This window comes from Syngnathus floridae, chromosome 13, assembly GCF_059516105.1.
Source record: "Syngnathus floridae isolate MCC-2025c chromosome 13, RoL_Sflo_1.0, whole genome shotgun sequence".
NCBI lineage: Eukaryota > Metazoa > Chordata > Actinopteri > Syngnathiformes > Syngnathidae > Syngnathus > Syngnathus floridae.
In genome coordinates, this window is record NC_142425.1 from 3,696,070 (window position 1) to 3,713,827 (window position 17,758).

A 17,758-nucleotide genomic window follows, 5' to 3' on the forward strand; every position below is an offset into this window, starting at 1 on the left:
GACGGTTTTATATTCCTATTTTGCAATACAGAGCAATTTTTTTCCCATTTAAAATACAATTAAAAGTCATCATGCTGTTATGGCTATAAATCATTAAAGGCATTTCTTTCTCGTCGTTTCAATGGAGAAAATGAATTTCATCTTTTAGTAAATTGAACACACACATCACAGCACATTATCTCAAGCTTTAAAAAAAAAAAAAGAACACACAGCTTTAGGCCAGGCAGACTTGGGAGGGGCAGAAAGAGAACGAGAGTGGAAGAAATATTTTGCCTCAGCAGGTTGGAGAAGGTGTGGTCACAAAAAAAATAAAATAAAATAACAGTCGAGGCACCTGGAGTTCGGGTGCAGTGTGCTGCAACGGGTGGAAGGAGAGACAGCGACTCGTCCGGCTTCTCCGGTGCGACATCTTGTGAGCCATGAGTCAGTACGGTTCTCAAAACGCACTCAGCATGAACATGAGCTTGAGCCGCAAAGGAGACCCCGGTGGGGGGTCCTTCCGCTACACCCGCACGGAGTTGGTGCAAGGGGCTGCCGGCAACGGTTTCGACCACTTCATGGATGGACACAACACCTTGCCCAAGACTTCGGCAGGAGGGGCAATGGCGGTCGACACCATCGGAAGAATGACATCCACCACGGGAGGTGGAATCAGGTACACTTCTCAACGACTTTTGAGTTTGCCCACAGTTGTTGCAAAATATCATCGACTTCATCTATCTTGTTGAGTCAGCATTTCTCATAACAGCAGCAATGTGTAGTTTACACTCGATTAATTACTGCAATGCTAGACTACGGCAAGACTGTACTGTCAAATAAATGAGTGGTAATGCTTGATGGTAAAAAAGGAATTCAATGTTAGAAGATAAAATACCAACTTAAAATATGTTTAAATATGTTAAAATGTTATATTTACAAGATAGTGCAGCTGGTATCGGCATCTGAGAATTGTTGCACAAGGTTTTGCGTTTGCAAAAAAAAAAAAACATTTGCAACAATAATGCAGAGTATTCATCTCATACAATGGCTATTATTGCGAGCGTCTGCAGTGAATGCTGTTCGCTGTATGATAGTTTCCTAATTTAGGGACAGTACTCGACATGTGAGTCTCAATACTAGACATATGTCACTGTGACGTTCTGCAAAACAACAAAATCTCATGAGACGAGTCAGGACTGTAGACATCAACTTGTTGGAGTGCACTTTTGCACACTAGATGTTTGCTTGACTGTGCAGCGGCCTCAACGACATCCATCAGAGGGCCGTGTCGCTTCAAGCTCAGTGTCAGGAGAACCTGAGGAGAGCCGAATTCGCCCTGCAATCTGTGAGTCTGTTTTGTTCGACATTATCCCCTCACCCCCGAGCAAGCGGTGTGAACACAGTGGCTTTTCTTCTTCACCTTTTTCTTTTCTTTTTTTTTGGGGGGGTGGCTGCCACAACCATAAAAATCTGCAGATTGTTGGTAATGCTAATTTGTTTTGTAACAAAAAGCTATGTCACCTGCCAAGCATCGATTGTTTTGCAGTCAACTTCAGAGCACATGACAACTGCTAAGCTAATTCTTGTCTGTGATACAAACAAAAATCCCTCCCCAAAGAAGCATGTCAAGAATTAGTCTGCAGGATATAGTAACACCTAGCGGTAAAAATGTAGATTACAACTAATGCATCCTGGCCCTGCGTAAGAGACGGAAGGAATACTTGTCCTCATTTTCTTCTTGGTCCTTCTGCAGCAAGTTCTTCTGTTTATGTGATGATGATTCATATTCAACGGCACAGCATTTGAACATTTGGGTGTTTTTTTTTCGATTCAGGGGGGGAGTATGGCTGATGCAGAGCAGTGCATGTTGAGGGCGAAAGACACAATTGAGCAGCTGAAGATGTATGCAATGGACCTGAGGCAGATGGGGCAGCCCAACGACAACGTTGTCAGAACGTAATCATTTTCCTTCCAAAAGCTTTGCAGTGATATTGGCAAGTATCGCCTCTCCATTTGCACCCATCTCTTGCTGATACCTAGTTGGGAGATTTGTAATGATCAGCTGAAGGGGGTCCACTTGGCAATGAGCGGCTCTTTGCAAAGGAGGAGGAGTGGTAAAGGGAGCTCTGGAACTTGGGAGGAGCCGGGGAAGAGCTTCCATGATGCCGTGGCCTGGATCGCGCAGCAAAAGGTGGGCACACTCATCTCCTTGCACAAAGACTTGTGCCTCGGATTACCTTTGCAAAAATAAGACTCACAGAGATGTTTACACTATGCTACGCTTTTTTTCTCCAGCGTCTGATTGAAACGACATACTGGGGTGAGGATCCTGCTGGTATAGAAAAGAATCTTATCAGCCACCAGAGGTTTCACAACTCTATCCAGAACAGCACAGAAGTGGACCGAGCCAGGAGTGAATTGGTTGGTCATCATTACGATTCCAAAGCGTGCTGTTGTCACAGCAAAACCATAGTTGCCCCACCGCAATATCTCATTGTGTGCTTTCTACTGTCCTGAAGTAGTGAAAATGTTTGATTTGATCCCCCAGGTCAAAAAAGGGGACAAAGGAAATCTTCATGCTTTGGACCAGGAGTGGGACAGCCTACAGGTCATACAAATGCATTGACTACAATCCAAGTGGTTTCAATTCGGTGGTGAGGTTGTTATTGAATGTACAAATTCCTCCCTATATGGCCATAGAAAATGTCACATGCTCGGATGCAGCAGTTAGGAGACCTCCAGCAGATCATCCAGGAACTGTCCAAGGAGATCATGTGGGTCAATGACAAGGAAGAAGAAGAGTTGATCTTTGACTGGGGTGAAAAGAACCTGGACCAGTACATCCCCCGCAAGCAAGAAAGCTATTCCGTGAGTAGCGACACCTCCGACAAGATTGTGTCAGCTCATCCACAAATGCTCTGTATATTCTAGAAACTCATGAGTGCCCTTGAGGAGAAAGAAAAGCATCTGAATAAACTGAAGGTCCGAGCAGATGCCCTACTGAAGAACAAACACCCGGCCTCGGACAAGATCGAGGTTTGCTCTGATTGTGTTAATCTGTGCTAACGGTAGCCTTATTGACAGAATTTTGTTCTCAAGGCATACCGGGACACGCTGCAGACTCAGTGGAGTTGGCTCCTTCAAATTACCAAATGCATCGATGTGCATTTGAAGGAGAACGCGGCATACAACCAGGTAATTCTCCAAACTCTTAGCGGTATGTATCATCTTCATGTCAGAATAGCAAAGGATGGAAAGGTTGTGCTGTTAGCATTGCTAAAGCCATCAAACCGCTTTCGGAAGGTGGCCCGGATCAGGCTTACAGCATAACATGCGTAGGCTATAGAACTAGCAACTTCAAGTCACTAAACTAAGACTGTACATCTGCTTCAAGTTCTTTAAGGAGGCCAACGGGACATACAGAGCCTTGCAGGGGCAACAAGAATCCATTCGTACAAAGTTCACCTGTGACAAGAACACCTCACTGGAAAACCTGTTGGAGTTGCTCAAGGGATTGGAGGTACAATGAAACACAATCCAATTGACACGATGTATCACAGCTGCAGTCTTGTTGGCACTAGCGTCGCTTTGCCACGTTCTCAGTAGCCTATCATGTATAGCACTGTACGGGATTGGACTGGATTCGATTGTTCTTTGTTTTTTACTTAAGAGGGAGCAAGAGACACTGAGGGACCAAAAGAGGCAAGTTCAGCATCTTGTTAACAAGGCCAACAGCATCATCAGACTGAAATCCAGAAACCCAGAAGAGAAGAGCAATCGGCCTGTCATTGCCAAAGCCTTGTGCGACTTCAAGCAAGACCAGGTTAGTGTTTTCACACTTGAAGGTTGGACCTCACTTGTTGAGTTTTGCTTCCCTTCTCGCAACGATGTTGGGTTGCTTCGGGCTATAGGCCACATTAATGGCAGCAAAGGTTTTGAAAGAATTGATCTTGCTCTAGTTTTTGAGCCGGGTAACTAATGTCAAATAGAAGTAAAACCCATCATTTGTTACGCAAGTTGTTACGGGGTTGTGTTTGTTGATCCTCCAGAAGGTGATCTGTAAGGGTGACGAGGCCATCTTGAAAGACAACAGTCAGCGCAGCAAGTGGGAGGTCACGGGGCCGGGGGGACTGGATATGGTCATCCCGTCAGTGTGCTTGATCCTCCCACCTCCCAACCCGCTCAGCGTTAACCTGGCTAACAAGTAGGTGGCGCTCACTTCAAACTTTATTTCTTCTTTTTGCGTGTTTGCCATTTCCACTAACATTCAAAACAATCGCCAACGTATGTTCTTTCCTTCCTTTCAACAGAAACGAGCAGCTCTATGAGTCCATAATGTCTTTCTGGAACCAGTTGTACATCAACCTGAAGAGTCTCATCGCCTGGCAGTACTGCCTTCTGGATATCAATCGCATCAACTCGCTCACCCTAACCATGGTAGGGGATGAATACAATGTAAAATGTAGTGAAAGCAATGGTAGGCCAATAAAAGGCCTGCAGATAGTTGTTTCTCTTGAGCTCTTAACCCACGCATTATGCATCATCTTACTGTACATTATTCATTATAGCTGGCTCGGATGAGTCCCGAGGAGTACTCCCAGTTTATCAGGAGCCTGGAGACGCATTATGAAGAGTTCAAAGTGAGTTGCCAAGGCTCTCAGATGTTTGCTGAGAATGACAAGAGGGGCATGGAGATTCAGTTCAATGGGGCTCAGGCCTACTACGGAACTCTTGTGGTGCAGCTACCCGCTTACCGTAAGTCGCATACGCCTCCTGAAAGTCAACCTTATACCTAATTTTTGACATTTAAAGAAGGAATGTGCAAAAATGTAATAAAATCTTTTATACAATATGACATCATGCAATGACAACAACCTACTGCGCCACAAATAACCACTTAGGAACTAATTTTAAATCGGCAATTTCTTCTTCTATGTTTTGTTTTATTTATTTATTTTTTTATCTAGAAGCCCAGCAAGGGCAGCAACAGCTCATTATCATGACCTCGGCTGCCGATGAAGATGCCAGAATACTTGAGGAAGAGCGGCAGAGAACAGACGTGAAGAAAATCACGAAAGAGGTCGTGAAAGTGGTCAAGACGGAGCCAGTGAAAAAGAAGGTCACTTCGTCTCACAGTTTAACGGTGCTGCAAGCACTCAGACTGAAGCTGGAGGCAGCTGAGGACTTGCTGAGTCAGCATGTTCACATCTGCTTGGGAGATGATGCGACCAACGACTGCGGCCTCAGAATCACACAGATGGAGGTAAACAAAACAAATGGGCACTCAAATTAAAGCTCTTAACCCTCACGGTCCATTTCTCAATATTAAAGAGTGCACAGCTTGACGTCCAAGCAATGAAAGAGGAGTACATCCGGCTGAGGGAGAATATTATGAAGGAGCTGGAGAGCATGAATGATTCTGATAAAGCTCAATTCCTACTTAGTGAGCTTGAAGTCATCACCCAACGGCTCAGCAGTCTGGAGAGCAACTTATCAACTTTTCTTCTTTGGTAAGACTCTTGTTTTTCAATTCCTCAGTTATCCTTGAAATACATTCCTTAAAGTCCAATACGGGTTTCATTAAAACGTAAAATATATCACATGGTTTAAGTCTGCATGAAGTCAGCACCAGTATTTAGTTCGTAATGCCCTGGTCATTTCCTGGAATATGATGAAATCCCATCTTTTCCGTGACCAGGCTGCAGGCTCTAAGGGACCTGCTGGAAAGCATGGCACATGCTGAAGATATAGTTAAAGTTCATGAGGCGAGATTGACCGAGAAGGAGACGACTTCTCTGTTACCGGGAGACGTGAACGACTATTTGAAGGTTCTTAAGGTTCGTATATTGCTGGGAGATTGATGCAGTGCTGCTGCAGTGCAAAGGAGACGATGTGGCAGTGGTCGACAATTGCGGTCCTCACATGATCAAAGGACCGGAATTCCCCACCCACGGCAAAATTGACTAAAGTCGCCTTGACCGGTTTTATCATGCCGTTGCTATGTTGCGCATTTTGTGTAGAATGTTCAGGATGGGTTGGATGGCAAAAGTGACATTGTGGCCTCCATGGAAGCTGAACTTGCCAAGGCAAACCAGTGCAATGGCCAGGTGGGCGGGCCCTTCTACAAGTGTGACATGATGCTGTCAAAATGCACTGAGCAGGTGGGCCTCCTGTCAGACCGCTGGAGACGAATAAAGGCACAGATTGATACTAGGTACACCACGGACTTGTTGAAACTGAATCAATGAACCTTGCGGAAGAAAAGACTGCAAAGGGTTTGCCTCAAATTAATGGACTGGTTTCAGACTGCAGGACTTGCAGGACTACCTGCCCGAACTGGAGCACTACAAGCAGTCCAGCTCCTCCTTCAGCGACTGGATTGATGACACTCGCAAAAAGCAAGACAGCCTGCAAGCCACCAACATCCAGAATGTTCAATCTCTGAAGGACCACATCAGCAATCAGAAGGTTTTTCCAACAATATGATTTTGTGCCTATGCCATGTTTGTTCTGACATTGTATTTCCAAATCCGCCATCTTTGCATTTGTCATGTTGTCAAGGCTCTGAATGCAGAAATCAAAGCAAAGAGAGATGCACTGGAGAAAATCCTCAAAGACAATGAGGCCTGCGTGGCCTCAATCAAGGTAAGGAGGTCAACGCTTGGTTATTATTATTATTAGGTCTTTCCATCTTCCTTAAAGGTGGGCAAATGTGCATTGGCAGATTATCTTCAACTGTAAGAACGCAGAAATGCAATAGACAATCATTGTAATCAATTATTAGTGACATTGATGTGCTAATAGGCGTGAAAGAAAGTTTAAATTACAACGTTAAAGGAGGACCTAAGATTAAAATGACATTCTGTTTTACAGGATTATGAAACAGACCTAGCCTGTTACACCTCTGGTTTAGAGACTTTGCTCAACATCCCTATCAAGAGAACAATGCTAAGATCGCCATCTGTGGATCTTATTCTGGAGGTACAGTGGGCAATTGCACATGTTTTATTTGTCAAGTTATCACTTCAAACCAGTGATAACATCCATATGAAAGAATGAAATCATCACTGTTGTGTTTCTCTTAGGCTGCTCAACTGCAGACCCGTTACATGGAGTTGCTTACTATGTCTGATGACTACTTGAAATTCATAGGGGAGCTTCTCAAAAACATGGAGGATCTTAAGGTACTGAACTTTATATTTGTTGATAGGATTATTCGCCATTCTTAGACTGCAGTGATCTTGAATGACTCCGCCTTGGTTCCAGATTCGAAATACTCGAATTGACCTATTAGAGGAAGAGCTTCGCATACTGAGGGAGGCTATGGAGGATCGCAGTAGCAAGAACAAGTCTCTCGAAGATGCGATTGTCCGCTATCAACTCGAGCTGTCCGAGTCACAGGACAAGCTGCTGTCGATGGAGGAGATCAAGCGAACCACAGCGCTGCAGTGTAATGCCGCAAAAGACAGCCTAGATGACTCACACAACCAACTGGCGGACCTCGCTGATCAGGTGACACGTCTCAACTACTTGCTAGAGGAAGAAAAGAGGAAGAGGAAATTGGCTGAGGAGCGCCACACCCATCAGCAACAGGAGTACGAGTCTGTCCTTAGAAAGAGGCATACAGAGTTAGAAAGCGTGAGCTGGTCCAAAGTGGAAGTGGAAAAGATGATGGCAAATCAAGCGCATGAGATCAAGCAGCTGCAACGGAAGCTGGAAGAAGAAACCTCCAAGGTGGCAGAACTGCAGAATGAGATTTCAAAGGTAAGAAGCCAATGCAATGCAAAGATCAATAACTTAAAGCTCCACTATGAATCCCAGATCCATGTCAGTCAGAGCACAATTCAGCGGCTTTCGGCCAAGAGGGAGGATGACACATGTCAGCTTCAAATGCAATATGACAGGATGCTAGCAGAGGGGAGGGCTATGGAGGATGAGCTCAGGAGGCTGAAAATTTCCCTCAAGCAGGCAGAAGAACTAAAGAAAAGAGCAGAGGAAGAGGCCCATAGGCAGCGTTTGCTAACCACAGAAGAAGGGCACATGAGAAGAGAACTGGAAAGTGAGATTGTGATTTTGATCAAGCAGAGGGAAGAGGAAAGCAACAAGTACCAGGAGAACGTGGCTCAAGTTAGACAGGGGCTGGAGAAGAAGACTGAGCAGCTGGCCTACGTCACCCACAGTCTGGAGGAAGAGGTACGAAGAAGGGAAACTACAGAGGAAGGAAAATGTGTGCTAGAGCACACCTTGGTCGAACTTCAAGCAGAGCTAGCTAGTTCAGCAAAGGCCATGGCCCAACTGCAGACGTGCGAGGCGGAGCTTCACGATGTGCGTTTGGAGCTGGAGAGGGAGAATAGGGATCGGAGTAGAGTTGAAGAAAACCTGAATCGATTACAGGGCCGCATCAAAGACATTCAATCCGTTAGAGATGGCCTGGAGATCCAGCTAGCTAACCTGAGAACGCCAACCAAGAAGAAGTCACGAAAAGGAGGCAAATTGAGATTGACTTAGAGAAGACCACAATGACGATGAGACAGTACTACGGCACCATTACCACTTTACGCCAGAACCAAGGGAAAGTCAAGGCATCAGAAACGAGAGGTGAAGAACAGTGTCTTGTTATACAGGAGGAACTGCAAAGAAGCTTGGATCAAAACAGAAGCTTTATGGAACAGTTGTCGCAACTGAGCACTGAGCTGAAAGCCCTGCAGCATCTCTTGTTACAGGAGCAAGCAAAAGTTGAAGAGGTAAACCAAAGGAACGAGGGTCTGCATAGAACAATAGAGAAGAAGAGTAAAGCTCTGAATGAAAACTACTCTGAACTTCAAACTCTCAAGGGGAAGACTGAAATCCTGATGAAAGAAAGACTGAGCTTGGAAGAGGAGCTTAGGATAACACGACATGATAAAGCAGAACTTTTGAGATCCAAAGAGGATCATGGTGATGAGATCTCCTACCAAATTACTGCCCTGGAGCTTCAGCTGCAGGCTAGCGAGCGAAGCAATGTTGACTACCGCAACCTTGTCTCAGAGCTCTCCGTGGAGAGGGACAACCTCAAGGTGTCCGTCTCCAAAATGCAAACTCAAGCCACTGAGGTACCCGCAAATCTGAAACCTTCTCCCAGACTGCTCTCATCTTTCCAGATGAATCAACTAGTCAACACTATCCATAGAAAAATTCTTGATTGCTTGCATGAACCTCATAAATCATTTTCTCTTGTTGCTTCAAGATTAGTATCTGACTTCCCAAAAGTTTGAGTGGTGTTTACACGGGGAAAAAGAAACATGTTTTACCCATATGCAGTTGTCGAACAAAATTGCATTTGTCAAATGTCCTTTAAAAGGAATCATATTCAATAAGCAGCACTGCACATGCTCAAGATGAAAGGTTTATTAAGGTTACTTTTGTTGTGATTTGGCACTCTAAATATGAAAAACTAGAATTGATCATTCTATTTTACCCAGCGCCCAGACTTTTGAAATCAGAAGTCGTTTTTCTACAAGTTGAAATGAAGTGCATGACTTTTGTCATTCAAGCGTGGTAGTTGAGTAGCTGATCTCTTCACACTCCTTGCTCCACTATTCCAAAATATGTAGCTTGCACAAATTTTACCTTCTGCTCATTTTTCCTTCGCCCAGAGACCTATTAATTTCTTACAACTACAGCCAACACTTTTTTTTTTGTTTGAATGAAATTCAAACTTCATATAAGTAATGTGTGCCGTTTTGAAACTGAGAAATCGATATTGGTATAATTAGCATCCAATTACTTGATTTTATTAGTTGCAATAATTGCAGTATGTACAATGCAGTTTGGAATAACAAAGCAAAATGGGTTTGGGCCAGGATTTTGAGTATGTAATAATTATGCAATTAGATTTTAAGTTTGCACGTTTGTAAATTCATGCTGTGTATATTTCTAAACATGCCCGAATTGACTAATTTTCAGCTTCTTTTCCATTTTTGTTGATCTCACTCATTTCCCACAGATCTCAAGCAAAATGCTATCACTGCAGTCGCAGTACACCGAGATTGTGAAAGAGAGAGATGCACTGCTGCTGAAACTCCAGTTGTCTGGGACAGACAAAGATGACCTCCAAAGGCTCGAGGAGGAACTTCGACACATTAAGCTGTCTCTTGAGTCTGAGCTTCAAAATAAGCGAAGTGTACAGGAGGAGCATGAGAGGGTGAAAAGAGATTTAAGTTACTGGAAGGAACAATATGAAAGTAAGCAGGGTCTTGTTAACCAGTACGATGCAGACAAGGAACGTCTGGAAAGGGAAACGAGTAGTTTGAAAAGGGAAATAGAGAGGCTTCGAAGGGAACTTAGTGAGCTCGAGAATACATATAAAGGAAAGCTGTCACACCTCCAGAAAGAACTCACAGAGTTGACTCTTGTGAGACAAACTATGCAGAATGAGGTCAAGAAAAGTAGAGAACTCCCAACCTTGGATCCAGCCACCGTTATTTTTGATGGTGTTCGTAAAACAATTACAGCAACCCAATTGCTTGATTGTGGGCTTTTGGATAAACCAACTTTTAACCAGCTCATTAAAGGGCAAAAGACTGTTCCTGATGCATCCGTCGATATAAAAGTTAGTCTCAAAGGAACAGGCCCGATAGCGGGGGTGATCATTGAAAACCCACAGGGTGACAGTTTTATTTATAAAATAAGCCTCACAGAAGCAAAGAAAGAGGGTCTTCTCCCAGCAGATGCTGTTGACCTGCTACTGGATGCTCAGGCAGCCACAGGCCACATCATTGATCCCAAAACTAATCAAAAACTGACAGTAGAGGAGGCAGTTGCTGCCGGAGTGGTAGACCCGAGAGATCAAAACAGACTTTTAGCTGCACAAGCTGCTGCCGTGGGCTACAAGGATTTCAGTGCAGTCAAGTCACTTTCAGTGTACGAGGCCTTGAAGAGGGGACTGATTGACAGAAACGTTGGACTGCGTTTATTACAGGCCCAGGAGTGTGTCGGTGGCATACTAGATCCGAACCTCAGCGTGTTCCTTCCCAAAGTCACAGCTATCGGTCGTAGTATTTTGGATGAAAACCTCAGTTATGCTTTGACCCAGAATCCCAAGTGTTATCTTGACCCAGACAACAAACAGGGTGTCAGTTATGGAGATTTAAAGAAAAGATGCAAGACAGAGGCTCACACTGGTCTGCTACTGTTGCCAGTCACAAAGGGAATTGACCCATCCAAAGTGATTTTTGATGGTGTTCGTAAGCCAGTCACAGCACAACAGTTGCATGATTGTAGTATCTTGGACAAACATTCACTTCATCAATTAACAAAGGGACAAAAATCCCTCCTACAGTTGTCAGAAGAAAAAAAAGTATTTTTAAAGGGGATCAGGCCAATTGCTGGTGTAGAAGTTGGATCTTTAGGGACTATATCTTTGTCAGAAGCCAAGAAACTGTTGCTGATGAATCCACATTGTGCAGATTTACTACTTGATGCCCAGGCAGCAACCGGCTACATTATTGATCCAAAGACTAATCAGAAGTTCACAGTAGAGGAGGCATGTGCCAGAGGACTGGTGGACATAAGAGATCGAGATAGGCTCTTGGCAGCAGAATCCGCCGCTTTGGGTTATCGGGATCCTAGCACGGCTAAACCGCTTTCAGTCTTTCAAGCCATGAACAAAGGACTAATCGATAGGAGAACTGGGCTACGCCTGTTGCAGGCCCAGGACTCTTGTGGGGGGATTTTAGATCCTAATCTGAGTGTGTTCTTCCCCAAAGACATGGCTGTGAATCGCAGCCTTTTAGATGTAGATCTTTGTAAGGCTCTGAATCAAAATACAGAGTGTTACCTTGACCCGGAGAATGAACGAAATGTCAGCTATGAGGCTTTGAAGAAAAAATGCAAAACCGAGTTCAACACCGGTTTGATAATTCTACCAATTATTGAAAGAAAAGATGCCTCCAAACTGATGTTTGATGGTGTTCGCAAGCCAGTCTCAGCGAAGCAGTTGTTCGAATGTGGAGTGCTTGACAAGCATACATTCGATCAGTTACTGAAAGGGGAGAAGACAGTTGCTGAGGTGTCTTCTGAAAAAGTTGTCACTCTGAAGGGAACTGGCTCGATTGCTGGGGTTCAAGCTGGGAACCAGGGAAAAATTTCTTTGTCAGAAGCTAAAAAACAAGGCCTCTTATCCTCAGAGACTGCAAATTTGCTACTGGAAGCACAGGCTGCCACCGGTCACATAATCGATCCTACGTCTTATCAGAAGCTAACAGTAGATGAGGCTTGTGCCAGAGGAGTAGTTGATCTAAAGGACAGAGACAAATTATTAGTCGCAGAAGCCGCTGCTATTGGTTATAAAGATCCAAGTATGGCAAGGCCTTTGTCTGTCTACGAGGCAATGAAAAGAGGACTAATTAATTGGAAAACTGGTTTACGATTCCTGCAGGCCCAAGAGTGTGTTGGAGGAATACTTGACCCCACTCTCAGTGTATTCCTCCCAAAAGACATAGCGATCAAACGCAATTTATTAGATGAAGACCTCCGCAATTGTCTAAATCAGAGTCCTACATACTACCTTAATCCCGAACCTGAGCTTGATGCTTTGAAACTTAGATGCGAGACAGAGCCTCACAGTGGCCTGCAAATTTTACCAATTTCAGAAAAGCTGGATCCTTCCAAATTGATATTTAACGGCGTGTGCAAGACAGTAACAGCACAACAATTGTTTGACTGTGGAGTCTTGGACAAAGCTACATTTAATCAACTCATCACAGGGGTGAAAACAGTCCCGGAGGTGTCAGCAGAAAAGCAGGTTTTCCTCAAAGGCACTGCTTTAATTGCTGGGATTTCAACTGGATTATTCCAAAAAATGTCCTTCACTCAGGCCAAGAAAGAAAGTATTATAGACCATGACAGTGCTGACTTGCTACTTGAAGCTCAGGCAGCTACAGGACACATCATTAACCCACAGACGAATCAGAAATTGACTGTTAAGGAAGCATGTGCGAGAGGTGTAGTCTCTAAGGAAGATGAATCAAAGTTGTTTGCTGCTGAAGCGGCTGCCATAGGTTACAGAGACCCAAACACTTCCCTGCTCATGTCTGCTGGCCAGGCCATGAAAAAGGGACTTATTGACAAGGACACAGCTCTTCGCGTACTTCAGGCTCAAGAGTGTGCAGGAGGTATTTTGGATCCTATCCTGAGTGTATACCTACCTAGGGACATTGCTATGGATCGAGATCTTATAGATGCAGACCTATTCAAGGCCCTCAGTCAGTATCCTGAATGTTATTTGGATCCAGACACGCAACTGCCAGTTAGCTATCTGTCCTTGAAAGCAAGATGCAGAGCAGACACAAGCACGGGTTTATTGCTTCTTCCAGAACCTAAAAAACCAACAACTGTCCAAGGGCTTCGAAGTCAGGTCTCTGTCATAGATCTAGTAGATGCCAACCTGCTGGAGCCATCTGATATTAATGGATTGAAAGAAGGGCGACTAAGAAGTCAGGACATTGCGTACCGCCTGCGTTCTTATTTGGGCAAGTCCACCTGCATAGCAGGACTATTGGATGAAGCCAGTGATAGGGTGATGACAGTTTATGAAGCTATGAAAAGTGGACTCTTACGACTGGAGACAGCTCTATACCTTCTTGAAGCCCAGGCTGCTTCAGGTTTTATCGTCGACCCAGTGAACAATATTCACCTCACTGTTAGTGATGCTTATAACAAAGGAGTATTTGGGGCCGAGTGTCTGGACAACCTGCTCTTAGCAGAAAGAGCTGTGAAAGGTTACAAACTGCCTGGTACAGAAAAGGTTATATCTCTTTTCCAGGCAATCAAGAGGGGTCTAGTTGAGAAAGGGCATGGCATACGCCTTCTTGAGGCCCAGATTGCCAGTGGCGGGATTATTGATCCTGAACACAGCCATCGGATTGATGTGGATGTGGCCTACCGCAAAGGATTCTTAAATGAGGAAATGAATAAGAATGTGACCGATCAGGAAGCTGCTCATAAGGATTACGTTGATCCTAACACAGAGGAAAATTTAACATACGTGGATCTTAAGAAACGTTGTATTACCCATGGGAAGACTGGCCTAATCCTTTTGCCAATTGTGGACAAGGAAAAACAAGAGGCAACGATGAAAAACACCTTGAGAAAAACGAGAGTGATAATTGTGGATCCGCAGACTAATAAGGAGATGACAATACGTCAAGCATATGATAAAGGCTTGATTGACTATAGCACCTACCTGGAGCTTTCTGCGCAGGAGTGTGAGTGGGAAGAGATCACCATCACTGAACCTGATGGTTCCAAACGTTCTGTTTTCATTGACAGGAAGACTGGAAGCGAGTACGACATCAATAAACTGCTTGAGAAAAAACTCATTGATCAGTCAGTTATTAATCAGTATCGCTCAGGGATCATTACTTTAACAGAGTTTGCAGATATCATCACTGAAAAGACGCATGGGTTGCCACCAACAATTTCCATGTCACAGGCTTCATTTCCGACGTCAATGTCATCAACAGCAACAGTAATGACAAAATCTTCTTTCACAAAAATATCTTCAATACCTCCCACCATTAAAGAGCAAGGCTTTGCAACCGGTAGTGGTTCTCAAGGCCTATCAGACACCCTAAATCAAACAGCAAGTGTCGCTATCACCCTGGCCTCTCCTGTTGAAAGTGTTGGTGAAAAGGAACCCGTGGGTGCCATATTTGATACAGAAACTTTGGACAAATTATCAATTGTGGCAGCCCTAAACAATGGTCTTGTTGATACCATAACTGCTCAGAGATTGCTGGAGGCACAAGCGTGCACCGGAGGAATTGTAAATCCAGAAAACGGGCATCGGCTCAGCATCCAAGAAGCGTGCCGTCAAGGCATCATTAACGATGACATGGCAGCAAAACTCAAGCCCGCTCAGAAAGTGTTCATTGGCTTTGAAGATGTCAAAACTGGAAAGAAAATGTCTGCGGCTGAAGCCGTTAAGGAAATGTGGCTACCTTATGAGGCAGGCCAGAGGTTTTTGGAGTTCCAATTTGTGACAGGGGGACTTTATGACCCTGAACTGGGCTGTAGACGAAGCACGGCAGATGCTTTGAAAATGGGCTGGATTGATGGTAGCACTGCTATGAAACTCCAAGATGTCAGACACCACACAAAGAATTTAACATGCCCAAAGAGTAAACTGAAGATTTCTTATAAGGAGGCTCTGGACAATTGCCTGGTGGAGGAGAGTACTGGGCTGAGGATGTTACCAGCATCATCCGTGTCCTCCAGAGGAATAAGTAGTCCGTACAATTTTGCATCTGCCCCAGGATCTAGCACAGGCTCTAGAAGTGGCTCACGACGAAGCTCTCGTAGAAGCAGTTTGGATTTAGGCTCTCCCGCCCCCTTGTCAACCAGTCATTACAGTCACACAACCCTTACCACCCACACCACGAGACCCTAACCCACAGTCTTACATTCAAGCAATCAATCAGACAGGATTGGGAAACCACACGTAGCGTGTAAATTTTAACATTCGAGACTCACTCGCCACAGCTGCTTTGTCAAACAACACCTATGACTTACTTCTTTGTGTGCTGTCTGAAAAAGGGGCTTTTTTTGCTTTGGGAACATATTGACGCTGTGATTGCATTTATTCTGCATTTCTTAGGCTATTCTCTTTGTTTTCTCTTGGGAGGGTTTCAAGGTCAATTACATGCACAGTGGTACACCTCAATGGATGTTCAACTATAATTTGATGTTGATTTAGTTGAAAGAACATTTTCAAGCAACATGACACTGAAACAAAAGTTTTTCCTGTTCTTTCCTTTCCTGAGTCGACTTGCATTTAATATGTATTTTCAATTCCTTTCGTGAAAGACGCCACAAAAAGCCAACGGAAGAGTCAAAACACCAATGGATTGTAGAATGGGGGGGATTTCAAGGTATCACTGTGTATACATGAAAACATTAAACTTTTGATTCTTTGAGTGAATGAATAATTGTCCATATATTCATGGTCATTCTGCTTACTTGCTAATATGTTGTTTTCAATAAAACATATTGCATGAATGTTTCGCAATAGCGGCGTGTGCGACAAGTAGTGACATTTCTAGCCCAACTACATTTCACCTTTGTTTGTACTAAACTGCCCCACATCCCCTTGTGACATCCGAAAAACCTTTAGAAGGACACACAGATGGATTTTATGGAATTATGTGAACCTTTGGCTGTGACATCATCAATTTGTTAATGTTCCCTGACTATGCAAAGTTCTTACTCACCATTTACCATGGGTTTGTTTGTTTGTTCTTTTGACACTATCTTTTGACACATATCGGCAAAACATTTCCCTCTGTCCAGAACGTTTAGTAGTAATCCAAAGCTGGCGTCTAGCATTAATCAAAACATAAGGTATAATCAAGCACTGAACATTTTTTGATGACTTTGGCAGTGTCCGTGATTTAGAAAACCATCAGGCATGCATTAAACAGTTCCTTAAGGGTCATTAAGCTATTCAGGCAATATATCAAAAAACATTTATTTCAAAGTGCACAGAAATACATATCAGATCATAAAGTTATAAAAACCTTTCTCTTTACCACCTATCAAACATGTCTAGTTATGTCTTTATTGATTTGGTGTGTAGGTATAATTATATGCTTAAAATGTTTCTTTTATTGATTATATGTGAATATACTTGTCTGCTTATGCACTTTATTCAATGAGGTTTGAGCATATCTGTTTTTGTAGCTAGGCAGGACTTTTTGTATTTCGACCCCATTTCTTCACACCCACAACAAAACCCAAAGAATGATTGTGTGCATGTGTGCGCGCACAAATGCGTTTTGCTTGTACCCATGTGGGTGTGAACATGCACAGGGTGGCCTGGTTACATAACTGACTCCTGGCCTGAAAAAATCTCCCAGTCCGGCCCTGCCACCAGTGTCATATGCACATTCACCAAACCCCTCTTGAGTGTTGTCAGGTTCAAAGTGCTAACTGAATATCTAAATAAGAGAAAAGGATCAGCAGACAAAAACAAGTGAGGCAGAATATAGATTTTTCTCCCGAGGAGTGCAATACAGATTGCTTTCTACAATCTGACTACACTAAAAAATCTGTTTACACTCTCGCTCTTTTTATTTGGAACGCCCTACCCACAGTGTGAGACGATTAGCCCCTGAGGGTGAGGGGAGAAAAGATTGTGGGCTTCGTCTCGTAAGAAAAGAAACAAAACGTAATGCACAAAGTGTTGCGTGCAGATATGGCTATATCAGCAAAACAGTTTAAGCAATATTCCAAGAGATAAAAAGAGAAAGTGATGTTCTTTAAGGAAGATCAGAAGGTTCATGACGCATCGTTTGACGTGATCTGTTCTGGTGGATGTCATTTTTCTGCTGAGATGTCAGCAGTATCTTGTTTGACACAACCGTCATCTCGCCCCTGACTCAGCCGTAATCCTTCTGTTCTGTTGCACAAGATAAGAATAAGCAAGGCAAAGCAGCAAGCATACTGAGCAGTAACATTATGAATTAGTACTCATTAGAGAACGCATGACATATATATACAATTTTTCTAACAAGTGTTTTATTTTATTTTTTTAAATTCAAGACATCAATGTTTTTTACTGGTGCTCAAAGTAAGCCATGCATCAACATCACCTTCAAAGCACATAACCAACACAACGCTTGAACTCAAAACAAATTACATACCTGCAAATCAGTGTGAGTTCTGCTGTTGCCTTTGCGAGACCAGTTCAGATATGCGTCGTCACGAATTTACACAATAAATCAAGTGTGTTTGGACTTGC

At 43.7% G+C, this 17,758-nt stretch overlaps 1 protein-coding gene across 1 annotated transcript; it reads left to right on the plus strand.

The window, feature by feature from the left end:
- The first annotated feature begins 258 nt into the window (after positions 1-258).
- On the plus strand, positions 259-16,027 carry dspb (desmoplakin b). The gene is given in 25 exon segments (XM_088394313.1): positions 259-655; positions 1,237-1,324; positions 1,814-1,935; positions 2,020-2,170; positions 2,275-2,400; positions 2,528-2,587; positions 2,680-2,847; positions 2,911-3,015; positions 3,079-3,174; positions 3,374-3,499; positions 3,650-3,802; positions 4,029-4,183; positions 4,290-4,416; positions 4,548-4,734; positions 4,947-5,242; positions 5,311-5,489; positions 5,678-5,816; positions 6,000-6,193; positions 6,285-6,447; positions 6,541-6,624; positions 6,853-6,960; positions 7,065-7,163; positions 7,246-8,428; positions 8,431-9,071; positions 9,965-16,027. Coding segments are annotated over 25 exon segments (10,431 nt in total). The 5' UTR covers positions 259-419; the 3' UTR covers positions 15,410-16,027.
- Positions 16,028-17,758: the final 1,731 nt, after the last annotated feature.